Source organism: Teleopsis dalmanni, chromosome 2 (genome assembly GCF_002237135.1).
Source record: "Teleopsis dalmanni isolate 2A chromosome 2, ASM223713v2, whole genome shotgun sequence".
Classification (NCBI taxonomy): domain Eukaryota; kingdom Metazoa; phylum Arthropoda; class Insecta; order Diptera; family Diopsidae; genus Teleopsis; species Teleopsis dalmanni.
Genome location: NC_051847.1, coordinates 58299569 through 58313579, shown reverse-complemented (window position 1 = coordinate 58313579; position 14011 = coordinate 58299569). Strand labels below are relative to the sequence as shown.

General features: G+C 29.7%; 1 protein-coding gene across 1 annotated transcript in view; it reads right to left on the bottom strand.

Annotated features, from left to right (window-relative positions):
• Positions 1-205: 205 nt before the first annotated feature.
• LOC119684925 (nose resistant to fluoxetine protein 6-like) overlaps positions 206-14011 on the bottom strand; it is a 35619-nt gene continuing 21813 nt past the window's right edge. Inside the window, exons 2-7 of the mRNA XM_038099063.1 lie at positions 6180-6727; positions 5236-6112; positions 3056-3175; positions 2742-2987; positions 2116-2674; positions 206-680 (exon numbers count right to left, since the gene is read on the bottom strand). Of these exons, the coding sequence (XP_037954991.1) occupies positions 549-680; positions 2116-2674; positions 2742-2987; positions 3056-3175; positions 5236-6112; positions 6180-6612 (2367 nt within the window). The 5' untranslated portion in view covers positions 6613-6727 and the 3' untranslated portion in view covers positions 206-548. The remainder of the gene's footprint in view (positions 681-2115; positions 2675-2741; positions 2988-3055; positions 3176-5235; positions 6113-6179; positions 6728-14011) is intronic.

The window sequence follows — 14011 nt, the reverse complement described above, 5'->3', positions numbered from 1 at the left end:
TATTAATTATTCTTTAAACATTTCTTTAAACATTTAATTGGCTTCTTTTTTAAGTTTATTTTTTAATTTGTTCCTCATTATTTAATTTTAACTTGTCGTTGAAGAGAAACAATATTTTATTTTTATTTTTAATTTTTATTACTAATATATTTACAAATATTAAACTTAAACTTCTAATGGCAAAAAATACCCAGATACAGTTAAGTATATAAAAATATTATAAACCATTTACAGATTTTGTATGAAGTTGAAACAATTATAACTATTAAATAATTATTAAAAATTAAGTAATTATTAATTAAATTAACAAATGAGCTTATATATTAACTTAAATATGATGAGTTATAATCACAATCACAATGCAAGGCAAATTTATATTATAATTAAAAATAAACGTTGCTAGGTTCCGGAGAATAGAAACTTATTAGTAGTATTGATATTAAACTAAATAAAACAAATCTACAAAAGTTTTACTTTAAATTAAAACATTAAAGATTAAATATTTTTACATCATAACAAAACGTTATTAAGACTATTAGAGCATCTATTTAGGCGCTTTTAAGCTTGGTTCGCCTCTTCGATAGAAGGCTGGACCAATTGCTATAAGGCATCTCGAAGGCAAGAGAAAACACAATTGCTGCTAAGTAGACTATAACAACAAAACCTGAAGTTAGAACGCACTGTAAAAAAAAGATAAATATTAAAATAAATTTTAATATATATTATTATATATATATAAATAAATGTGTGTATAATTTTGGGCCAACAATAGAAGATACTAGAACTAAAGATAATGCCATTATCTGATGTTAACAAATTTTTGAATGAAGGACTTTTTGTCCTCAAGACTTGTTCGATTAGAATCAATTAATTTAAAAACTGTACTACGCTCGAAGTGCACCACTCAGAGCCCAGAATCTAATCAATTATCTAATAATTATTATAATCAAATTATTCTATATTATCATATGTATATATGTATATGGCTTCCTTAACTCAAATGACAATCGATTGTTATATATTTTTTTGTGTTACATCCTGCTTACATTTACTTAAAACGATTTTCACTATTATGTTTACCGCTCCGTTTTTAATTTGAATTTAATAACATGTTCAATATTTTGACCAACTTTACAACTATAGTATATATTTCGCAGAAGCATAGACGCTATCAAAAAATGATAAAGCAGCACTGGGAGTTTTCGAGAGATAAGTTCTTCTTAAGATCTTTGATCCTCTACGAGTTAGTGACGACTACTACATACGAATAAAATACGAGCTGTACGATCTTTATCACAATATTGATATAATTTAACAAATTAGCATGCAGTAGCTTTGCTGGCTTGGTCATGTCCTGAGAATGAATGACGATGGTTCAGTAACAAAGTATTTCAAAGGTGTATATTACAAAGGTGTTGAGATAGATGGTTTTTTTGATGAAGTAATCAAGGAGTATTAAAAGCACTTCATGTACGACACTGGAGAAGGCGCACAGGCAACAAAAGCACCTGGAGAAATATTCTGCGCTGCGTCGAAACCTAAAAACAGATTAAATTTAATTGTTATGGCCATTTAACTAAGTAGGTTGGCTTAAGTTAGATTATACTGACAATTTAAAGAATCCATTCAGGCAAATTAGTACATTACGTTACTATATAAATAAAATTCAGAAGTCTAAAAACCACCTTGGACCTTTGACAAAGTTTAAAATGCTTTTCAGTGGGAAGTCTTGGAGTTGCCAACATGGCGCCACGCATACGCTGAGTAATAACAAAGCAGATGTGAGATCCTTTGATCGTCCTTTTCATAACTGCGATAGAAATGTTTAAAAGGTAGATTCAATCTTCCAGTATGAATCCCTAATCGGTAGAGATCCATTGGCTAACCTACCACTGGACTAATATATTCACGAACCATTTCAATTAGATTTTCATAAGTAATAATATATATAAAAATACAAGTGAACTAATGCAAATATGCGATGCAATATAATACATAAATACAATCTCTTTTTAATTGTTCTGCACATACAGTGCTACTGCCATTTGAGTTGATACAAACTATTTACATATATACATTATGTATACATATATACATATATCATTTTGGACTTACCAGCATAAAAGGATCTGCATGAGTGCTTACATTGGTGAAGCTAAAGAAGAACCCTATCACAAATGGATTTAATAAATAAATTGCATAGGATAAACGATTCACATGTTGAAAGACTTTAGCTTCCAATATGCGAGACCACCAAATACCGCGTCCAGTAGCACTGCCCACAATCATCCAACAAATAGTAAGTGAGAAAAAATATCGTCCAATAACGAATAACGAAATCGAAAATAAGTAGGATATATCACGTTTAATAGTCGAATAAATACAAACGAAAAACACTAAAATGGACAAATTCCAACAACACTTTTCTTTGGTTTCACTAATTTCAATCCGTTGGGTTTGTTCTTCCTGTTGACGCTCAAATAAGTACCAAGCTGATACAGCACCCATAATATAGGGTAATATTCGTACGAATGGGCTTATGTAAATTTCTGTGCCAGTAGCAAACGCTGCATCGAATGATAATTGAAACTTTGAATTTAAACCAATACAGTAGGTCCACAGCACATTTCCAGCAAATAATGTTACCACAGTGGATTTAACAAATTTTGGATGTCTATTGAATATATACGAAATTATTAAAGTAAGTCTCTTAATTTCAAGTAAAGAAAACTAAAACTTACTTTGCATATATGAAAAGTAAAATTGTTGCTAAGAGAAAATATTGCATTTCACAAGCCAATGACCAAGTCCAATTGGCGCACATATCTAAATGTTTAAAGAAATTCTGTATGAAGAGCAAATTCCGCCACCAATGTTGGGAACACATTTCATCGAAGCGTTCGTTTATATGATAAACTGAGACATCGGCTATATATGCATATAATACATCCACCGCTGCTAAGATGACAAGATAAAGTGGTCCCAATCTAAACGAGTTGTGAATATAAGGATTAGCATATAATATCGTATAGTTATATCGTAAATGTTTACATACCGTAAATACCGATGGAATACTAATTTGAAGAATTGCTTCAAATTTTGCGTCAAACTATTTTTGCGTATCTGATCCATTTGCTTGGTGTTTCGCATGAAATTGTATACTTGCAGGAAACCACTAAAAATAATTATTTTATTATTATCATTTAGTAATTAGAGATAAGTATGCTTATTATTAAATTTATTATTTTTATAAATTCTTAAATGGGCTAATTGATCAATGTTAAACAATGACTTTTTAAATTAAATTTCTTCATTTCAGCTATGGATAATTGGTTGGTTGGTAGCAATGGCAGGTCAGCAGATAGCTTTTCACTAAAACCAATAGTCAATTTTTTACTGTTTTGTTAATACATTCCTCAAAAGAAACCTTACGATATATAAAAGAAGACAAAAACTAAATATATCCCGTCAAATTTATATAATTTAACTGATCTTTCGTCCTTATCCAACAGTGACCAGCTCTCAAAAAAAGTACTTCTCCAAAAACCGATATTTTCCGAAGGCTAGAGCCAGGCTTTTATAGAGAAAATAATTAATTTTTAATTAATTTTAATTAATAATTAATAATAATTAATTATAGCTAATAATTAAAAAATTTAAATTTGATTTAATAGTTAATAATAATTAATTATAGTTAACAATTAATATTTTAAACAGTGTGATAAGCTCTCAAGAAAGTAATTCCCTAAAAACAACTTTCGTATTCTTAAGAGCCAGAGTTGGGTATTCACAACTTTTATACATTAGTAACCAGAAAGAAGTGCAGTAAGCCTTACAGTATACACGCGATCACTTTTAATGAGTTCCCACGCTGTAGCCTTATTATAAGAAACCCATATTAACCGGTAAGTTACAAAAGACCTAAATTTCTTTTATTTATTATTGGAAAGCTAAAGAAAATGGAGTTAAGTACTTCTCTTAACCATCTACAGGGCAATATAAGCCAATACTCATAGGAATACATCTTCTACCAAGCTAGACCAAACCGTCTGCATTTTCAATTGCTTCAATGTTCCTGTGTTCAGAAATAATAAGAGTGATGTCAGCTAGCTGGTTTAGACGGTCCATTGCTTCTCTACATTCTTTAATTAAATTCGATTTAGTGATGAAGGGTTGAAACGCCTTATTTGCCGCCAGGGTGTCAATAAAAATGACAACACTACATCTAACCTTAATGTGATTTGCAATTAGTCGCCATATTTCATTATTCGCTGAAACTTCAATCTGCAAAACCGTGATCCCATTAAATAATCTAAGGGGATGTCGAGAAAATTTTGGGTCGTAACTTCCCCTTTTCTCCCTTTCTTCTCGCCTTTTTTAAGGCATCTGTAAAAATTGCTACAAATTTCATCTTTTACATTTCTTTCTTGACGGTAATATTGTCTGAAAATTTCTTTCAAACTATGAAGCATATGGATTAAGATAATCCTATGTATTTCGACTGTAGACTACCGCCAAAATGTATAGTTACAATAAAATATAGTTCTTAAAAGTAATTTTAAAAAGTGGTATATTATTTAAGATTGACCAATTAACCTGTTCAAAAATATATAAATAAAATTTGATCATAAAATCAGTAAAATATTGTTTATTTATTTGCGAATTATTGTTAGTATTAAACCATTGATTTGAAGTAATTAATATAAAAAAATTAAGATTTCTTGGTATATTAGAACAATATACATGCATAGAGATCTAACGATCGACTCAGTGAAAGAATATATCAAGGACAGAGCCTTAAAATTATTCACAAAAGTCGATACGTTGCCCAACCCCGCCCTAACAAACCTTAAGTCCACCTCAGAACGCGCAGGAAGATATGATGATCTACGGTCCGTCATCAGTTAATAGATAAATAAATGATAATAATTCTATAATAGTATAGATAAAGCTTAGTGTGGGGTAGCGACAAAAAAATGAAAGTGCGCAATAGCACTAATTCAAACCACAACAACAACAATATACAATTATGTATCAATTATTTCAGAATGACTAATATTCAAAATTTTTAAAACTATTCTAAACAAAATTTGATTTAGATATTTTTAAAATATAGTTTTTAGAAAAAACTTGAAAAATTGTGTATTATTTAAATAAGTGAACCCAATTAGCCCATTCAAAAATATATAAAATTTAATTTTGGTATAACAAATAGGAATCACTAGAAATGTTTACCTTATTGTGAAGAACACATCTACCAACAGTGGTGCCGAACTGACATATTGGAAGAATATTTGCTCCGCGTAGGATATCAAGAATGTTTTATTATTCACTGTGAAGTACATGAACCAAACCACATGAAAGATCATTATCCAAATAGCACACACTGAACGCAAGCCATTAATAACTGGTATATCCTTTGAAGCATTGGTTGGTTCCTTTGTGGCTACAAGTTTTTCATAATTTTCCTGCACATCAAAGCATTTAACAAAATCTTTCATTTTATCCAACACATCAGGTTCTATCAAATCAATAGTAGCTCTAATTTCAGGATTTGCCTGTTTCAACTTTTCTTCTATATCTCCGCTTTCTTTCACAATTTCCGCTTCCGCTGGAGTTGATTTCTCACGCAATAATGAAGCACACAACATCATTGCTGAAGTAAAAAGTAAAAGCGTGCAAAGCATTTTTAAGCTTTTACGTTGATAAAAGCTTTCGTTGAGCTTTAAGTCTTTCATGTAAGCAACTTCTGGGCGTATATCGTAAATATCATTTTCCACAAATAAGCCGCGTTCCACATAATATGTCGTAAGCTGTTGAATTTCACTTGACTGGCAAGTGCTGGGCAAGCACAAGCCCACGTGTATGATTTTTTCAGACATCAATTTTATCTCAACTTGCCACGGAGAATTGTGACGCAGGTAAACCACGCCATAGTTCATATCGAACGGTGCACGTTCCGTTATAATGCCGAAGTGCATTACACGCTCAAAATTTTTGGAAAGCGTTATTGAGACCGGATTTTGTGCAGCATTGCAAGATTCACGACTGCCCAACCAAAAGTTCTGTCCAAAAACAAAGCCAGATGGTTTAGTGCCTGAAGCATCAAGTACTGAAAAATAGAAAATTTTTATAATGGTTGAACTTTATTTATGCCATATCACTCAGTAATGCCTCACCTTTCATTGCCCATGGCGATCTGCGCAAAATACCGCGTTGTATTTGCTTCAATTGTGTGTGGCATGCTGCATTGACATTGCTCTCATTTGCCAATTTCGCGAGTGCATAAATGACAGACGACTTTTCCAAGTGACTTTCAAAACTCGGTGGACGTCGTAGTATATCATCATCATCATCAGCTACTGCACTTATAGTCGGTACTTTTCGATTGTCCTGCAACTCACTCACCACACGTGCGGCATAATGCGTTCTAATAGGCAAAATCAGATTGCTACCGTTTATGATCGCATATTGACGCACCGTAGGTGTGTGGTTTTGATTGTGATAATAACTTGTGCTCACATTGATGATGTTGTTAGCATTGATCACACTCAAATGGGAAGCACATAGAATGACGACTGCAATTAACACTTTCCATCTGTAGCGACACATTTTGATTCTGTTGGAGAGGGGCTGCTATTAAGTGCCCAACTACTTTGGGAATTTCGCACTATAAACTTCTGTAAGTGTTGCCGCTTTTGTTTGACTTTTACTTAGTAATTAAAATCTGTAATGAACAAGTGGATTTGTTTTATTAATTAACTTTAATGAATTCTACATGTGTAATTTTATAAATATTATTTGTGCTTTTATTTACAATTCAATAAGTCAAGCTCGTGATTTACACATTTCAAGATGTTTGAACTCAAGACCACTTGACAAGGACTAACTATTGACCCAAGAATAAATTTATTTATTTTTCAGTCTACATATTTACTATTGGTTTCATAGTCATTAATCAAAGTTCTAGAACCGGAATAAGTTCAAGTATTTGTAGGAAAATCCGTATTTGGACGAAAGTGGGAAATCGTACTTATTTTATTTTTTGCTGTTAGTTTGTGAACCTAGAATGTTTACTTATTGTAGTGAACGTATTGTTTTCTTAAAATTCACGTTTCTAACAACGTTCCATTTCATTTTATTCATTATTGATTTAGTGGAAATCCATTAGAAACTATAGAAAATGAAGTTAGTCATGAATAATACTTTGTTTTTACAGCAAAAAACCGCTTACATCAAAAGAACGTTCCGAAACTGACCTCTGTAAATAAAAATTAGTTAGGCAGGTCTTTACTTTCTCGAAATAATAAATAAATACAAAAAATATTTGTTGAGAAATTGAAATAGTAATACAAAAGGAATAGTTTGTTTACTATTTAAGGCTTCAAATAATTTTGAAATAATAAAGAATTAATTTATAAATAATTGCAATAATTCCATTCTTATACTTTTGCTATATAGCCAATTATTGGGCATTTCAACAATGTCCTTAATATATACTATCCACAAATTTATTATGATATTATTCCGCTTTACATGACTTGAAAAGATAGACTGATATTTCACCAGCCTTTCACATAATCTGCAGGTGTCAATATCTTTTTATTCCATACTTGGAAGATAGAAGTCAAGAGGATCGTGTCCAGTTTAGCAGTCAATAATGCTTATCTTTATATTAATTATTTTTTAATCCTATTCTTAAAAGATAGTATTCAACAGAAGCGTGTCCAGTAACCAGTGTTGCTTATTTTTATCCAAGAAATTGATAATAGAACCTCACAATGTAAACTATATTTTCAACACTATATTATACATTTAACACAGTGGTATATATCGAAAGAAAGTCTTACTAACTTTTCTGTGAATTCTGGAACACCTCACACTACCTACAATCTCAACACAATAGGTTTAACAGTACACCACAGTATAGCGTATACGATATATGTACTATATATGTATATATATAGTATATCGAATAAGACATTTGTGTCTTATTCACATATTTGTGTCTTACTAACTTTGCTCTGAACTGGAAGAAGGATTCTACTGAAGGAGTTCTTAATCCATACGATATCTTGTATACCTCCAAGGTATACAATCTAATTTTCATATGGAAGAGTGATTGTCTCCCATTCCGTTAGAGTAACTTGTTACTGATCAAAGCCTAAATCTCTATTGTATTCTATTGCATTCGTATGATTTTTAAAACAATATATAATTACAGCTGAATTTTTTTTTTGAAAGTTATAAAACTTTACACATTATTTACATTATAACATTATTGCATTATTTGCATATTAAAATTGCATCACATCGATGTTTTTAATAATGCATGTTATAGCATTTGCTCACGAAGTATTAGCTGGGTAAAAAGGAATTCATCGTTTATAAAAAACTTTCAAATGGTGGTTGACATCCTTCAACCAACTTAGTTATATTAATTTTTTAATATAATTATTAACTTTATTCCATTATTTAATTAAAAATCTAAGCTAAATGTAAAAGATTTTATTGACATATCAATGACGAAGAGAAAGCAGAACACTTATCCATTATACCATATCTCACTGTCCTGTTTTTATGGTATCAAACTAAAGTAATCTATGAATGGACTCATGTCTACACAAAAACTAATTAGAAATTAATAATTTCTAATTTGAAAGAATTAAGAACTGGAATACATCTGAAACTGCTTCAATAAGGAAGAACAAAGCAACCACACCTTAAACAAGGCGTAATTGACAACGAATTTGAATTAATCTTAATATATTCAGCAACCTCTTCCACTAGGAATTATATCCTTAATTAATGAATTCACTTCTCAAACTGCTGAGGTTAACTTTTGTAAAAATTTTGTTACTTAAAAGCATGATTCACGGTATTACAATGATTCCGTATGTTTATAGCCCTATCATCTGAACTTATCTATAACAAGTTTCTAGCTGATATATTCAACTATCATAATATGAAATGAAAGAACTTATTATAATTTTGGTTCGCATATCAAAATCAATTTTCTCATAATCACAATAGATTAGGTGTTTGTATGAAATCATTCATTCCCAAATGCGGTACATAACCTTAACGCATCTTCCGATGTAGGTATGCTAATGAGTAAGTAAACTGTTTGAAGTCTTCCATTTTTGAAACGCCCAAATACTTTACAAAAATGTTTATAGAATAAATTACCTATTCTGTAATAGGTTCATTTGTATATGAATATTACTTTAAATGAATTTTTAAAATAAATTCTTTTACATTTATCGTAAATATTACAAATATTGTTCACATTTTAAGTTTTGCGGCATTGAGTTTGTTTGCTAAATCTTTCCGACGAAAAGCATTTTCAAAGCCCACAACTTTTTATTTGAAGTACACATATTCGAGTTCAGATTTGACTATTAGATTTCTGGATGTTCACAAATTTTGGCAGAAAGCAATTTTTTTTAATAAATTTTTGTTAATGATTTTAGTAAATAACAAAAACGACAATAGTCATCTTTTTTTTTTTTGGATTTCTGAAATAACTCGAACAAATTTTATGATTAATTTGGCAATGTGGCTTTGTGGAACCTTCATGGAGTTTTTAAAAGTGCCAAATTTGGAAAAAAAATATTAAACAAAAATGATAAAAACATTTTCAGAGCAAACATCAATCTGAAGTAATCTGAAGTTAAATTGTTATAATTAATAATACTTTGGGGTTTCCATTTATGGATGTTAGGATTACCTTCAACAATTTATTTGGACACAATGAAGGAGTAAAGCTTTTAGTTTATTTGTTTTGGTTCTAATGAATAATGAGTGATATATGATGGCTCAGAATGGATGTTATACTTTAAGAATCTCAATATTGTTCTGGTTGACTTTGAATATCTAAAAACGATATTTTATAGTTATTAATGAAAAAATTTGAGTTTTAGGTAAACAAATTAATATTGTTTTCTTTTGAAATAATAACAATACATACATTTTTCTAAGTGTAATTTTTGCTATATGATGTGTTCTGAATAGATATTCAATTGTACAAGTATTTGTTGTATTGTGTAAATTGAAAAAGTTAATTAGCTCAATTTTCATAATATTTTAAGTAATTACTTTAGAGAGTTTAGTGAACCTCAATATTATGCATTTTTTGATAAACATTTTTCGCTAATAGACTAATTGTTGAGTCTTTTAAAAAACGCTAATAGATTTAGGTTATTGCTCTGCTACACAAATTTCCTAAGTAAAAATTCCCATTCTGGGATGTGATGTGTTTGGATTTGGTTATTGCGTTTTATATATACATATATATATGTGTACAAATGTAATTGTATTCTACCAAGGCCAGAGATGGAATATCCATTATTATCTATAGCTTGCTATATATCACACATCGTTAAATATTTTTCCTAATTTGCTACTGATATCTGCCAATAGGTTATTTTTTTTGTCTACTACTTCGTCTAATATTGCATGCTCACATTGGGTGGCATATATCATCATAGAACTTTATCATTTCTTGCTTGGTTTTAGGTAAATCCGTTATAAGTAAAACTGTTGAAGATAACGCTTACCTATTCGAAAAAAATTTAAGTGATGACTAGTACCAAAATAATGTCAAAAAAAATATCCCACCAATAAGAATTGTCAGCCCCAAAAGGCCTCCACTTAAAGTTATATCCTGTTTGTCTGTCTTTGCTTAAAGCGGAATTGGCATTGGGTCCAAATATTTTTAACATATTCCATAAACAGTAATTAGTAAAGTTCTTTATTTTGCATATAATAATTAAAATTGCCAGTAATATCTCCGAGTTACGGAAAAGCATTGATTTTATACATACATTACAGACACAGATCTTTGTTTTATATTGGTGAGAAGTAATTTCCATTCCATATATCACAGAAGTGTATGAGGTAAACACAGATGCTATTCTGTTCACTATGCCATTAGCAACACTGTTCAGAACAGAGATGATACAGAGATGAACATCTGGATGCTCGAAAGACAGAAAATATTGATATTTTCATTTTTGGTTATTGGAACAAGTATGGATATGGGCGAGCGTAAAAGTGGAACGTATGCCCTACAGATGGCAATTTGATTTTTACGGTGAGTCCAATTATATTGCATATTTTGTAACAAATACCTTCAACAACAAGAACAGCTACTACAGTAGTGCATGAACAAAGGACAACTAATTGATTATGAGAAAGGTAGAGGATACAGTTTCTTTTTATTCATTTAAAAAAGTATAAATATACGACTGATCTGCTTAACTTTCCGACCACATCTTGTGTACTAAGTAGGAAGGACATTGCCATTTTTTGTATTCCTCAATTGAAGCATACCATAACAACCGTTGTGAATCACTAGACTATATATTAAATATTGATGGCGCTTATTAATTTCAAGAATCCCTACTGTTTATCTAAGTAACCTTTCGATTTATGGTTTTATCAATTTTCGCAAACTGAATCAAAATATGGTTCAGGGGTGAGTTGTACTTGCCGCCTGAGTTGTACGCTGCTTTTACGATATATACGAAATCGATTTCGACGAAAACCAGTTTATTTTGGTTCGCTGAAAAAATTAGTTAGTAGAATGTGGAATGTTAAGAATACAAAGTTATTTATAATATATTACTAACACGTAGTGGGCCACTATGTAGGACGAACCCTTGATTAAAAGTACTTGAAATGTGTTGCTTTCTTTTCTTAGTATAATCAGCCATCAATCATTCGATTTCAAGTGCTGTTTTTTATATACAAATAATAATAAGATTTTATTAATACGCAAGTAATAGTTTGTTCTGTAGTTAAAATATTTATTTTCTTAGAAAATAATTACAGAATAACGTCATTCCTTAGGAATATGTTCCGAGTTATATAAGTAATCAATAATAAGTATAAGCTTTCCATAAAAAGAGTTCGACCTAAAATACAAGTCATCATTGATCATTGATTTTTCTAATAGTTGTTGAATTTATTTACTTTACTTTTTTTACAATTCAGTTATGTGAATTCCCTCTTAAGTATTTTGTTATTTTATCATAGATACTCAATGAAATTTCATACATATTAGTTTAATGATTAACCAAACCGAAGTCAATTCCATTACTTAAGTAAATAAAATATAATATATAAATAATGGGTACAATAAAAATTAATATATTTACAAATTAAATATTAAATATCCATTAATTGAAATATTGAATGTCATTTACTGCGTATTCGGTTCTACTATCGACACCTTGGTTCCTAGAAACCCATACAATCATAAATTTATGGACCCACCTTTAATTTTTATAATTTTTTTTTTTTTGATTATATCTAAAACAGTTTAATAGCAAATATATCACTGTAAGATTGTATGTATATTAGCTCATATAAAATACGTACAATATATATGTGCAATTGATAGGTGTCAATAATGACATTGAATTTACTTATTTTGAATGATTTTGACAATTAAGTGCAAACAGCAACTAAAAAGCTACCAAACTACCTAAAAAGTTGTAAATATTAATAATGATAACAAATTTATGAGTATTTGTACTTATATTGTACTTTTATATTGCAAATAGATTGCCATTCATTCATACAGTTGAGTACAGAAATGGGCAAACTTAATTTAAGTAACCTCAATAATTAATATTGATGACACTAAAAAATAAATGTTGGAAAATAAAATTGTTTCAATTAATTAAAATAAATTAATTAAAATAAATAATAATTGTATTAAAAATATATATTAAATATAAAAAAATAAATTTTCACAAAAATGGATATATACAAAAACTTTATTCACTTTAATCAGTCTCATAGTACCATGATTTACCATGCCTTTGGTAGTACTTTGCATCTATTTATTAAATACACTTAGGTTTTCTAATAATAAGTTAATAGTTATACATAATATTGTTGTATCTATAAACATTCTAGTTAAAAAGTGTCGCACTGATCGCCGCCGATCTAAGGGGTCATGATATGTTTACCCTCTCATTTGTAGTCAGTTCAGACTACATGATATCGACTATAACTCGTCGAAAAAGGATCAAGATAATTTTCGAAAATGAAGGAAAGTGCAAAATTTTGGAAACAGATTATAATACCTTTAACATGTGTACATATGGTTCTAAAGTCCAATGAAAAATTGCAGCATACGTCTACTGTGATAAAGTACGCTTAAGTGAGACCTATGAATTTCCCGACTACTCGAACAAAATTCTTTGAAGGCACCAGTTTTGCGGGTCTGAATTTCGTCTCTGATGTTGAAGTGAAGCAAATGATATACACATCTTAAGCAATATTTTACTAACTGCCTTTAAGGACTTCTCAGGACTATGCATGGTTTAGGCCAGTGGTTTAAATTTTTTAAAATTATTTTTAATCAAAAAAATATTAAATATAAGTTTTTTTATTCCTCAACCTCACAAGGTCACACAAGGCCGTAAAAGCTTTTTATTGTATTTTTTTTTTTGGGAAGAACTCCACATCTTTCGTCATAAATATGTTATGTGATTTTCGTTTGGATCTGTATTATTTACACACTATGCCTGCCGTATAAAAAAAACATATTAGTAAATAAATAAAAACTGCAAATTATTTAGTCAACAAATACAAAGTGTATTACAAATCATAAAAGAAGTGCTTTAAGTATAAGTAACAATATGTGAATTGATGGAGGCGATGGGAAAATCCCATTTGAAAGACGTCAGTTGACAAGAGTTGCCATGACAAATGAAAATATTTAGTATTTTAATTAGTGATTCAATTACAAGGGGGCATTCACGGAGTGATTTTCTGCATATAACAATAAAGTTGGCACAGTTAATATTATTATGTTATGTGATATTGATATTTAAATTCAACAACTTTATTTTATGAATGTAAGCAAAATTTTTACTTTCAAAATTGTCTAAGACAGAATTTTAATACTCTATTAATAATGCTAAATAACTATGTATCTTAATGCTGAAGATGTTTTTAGCCACAACACATTTTTCGCTCACATATAATTTATTAC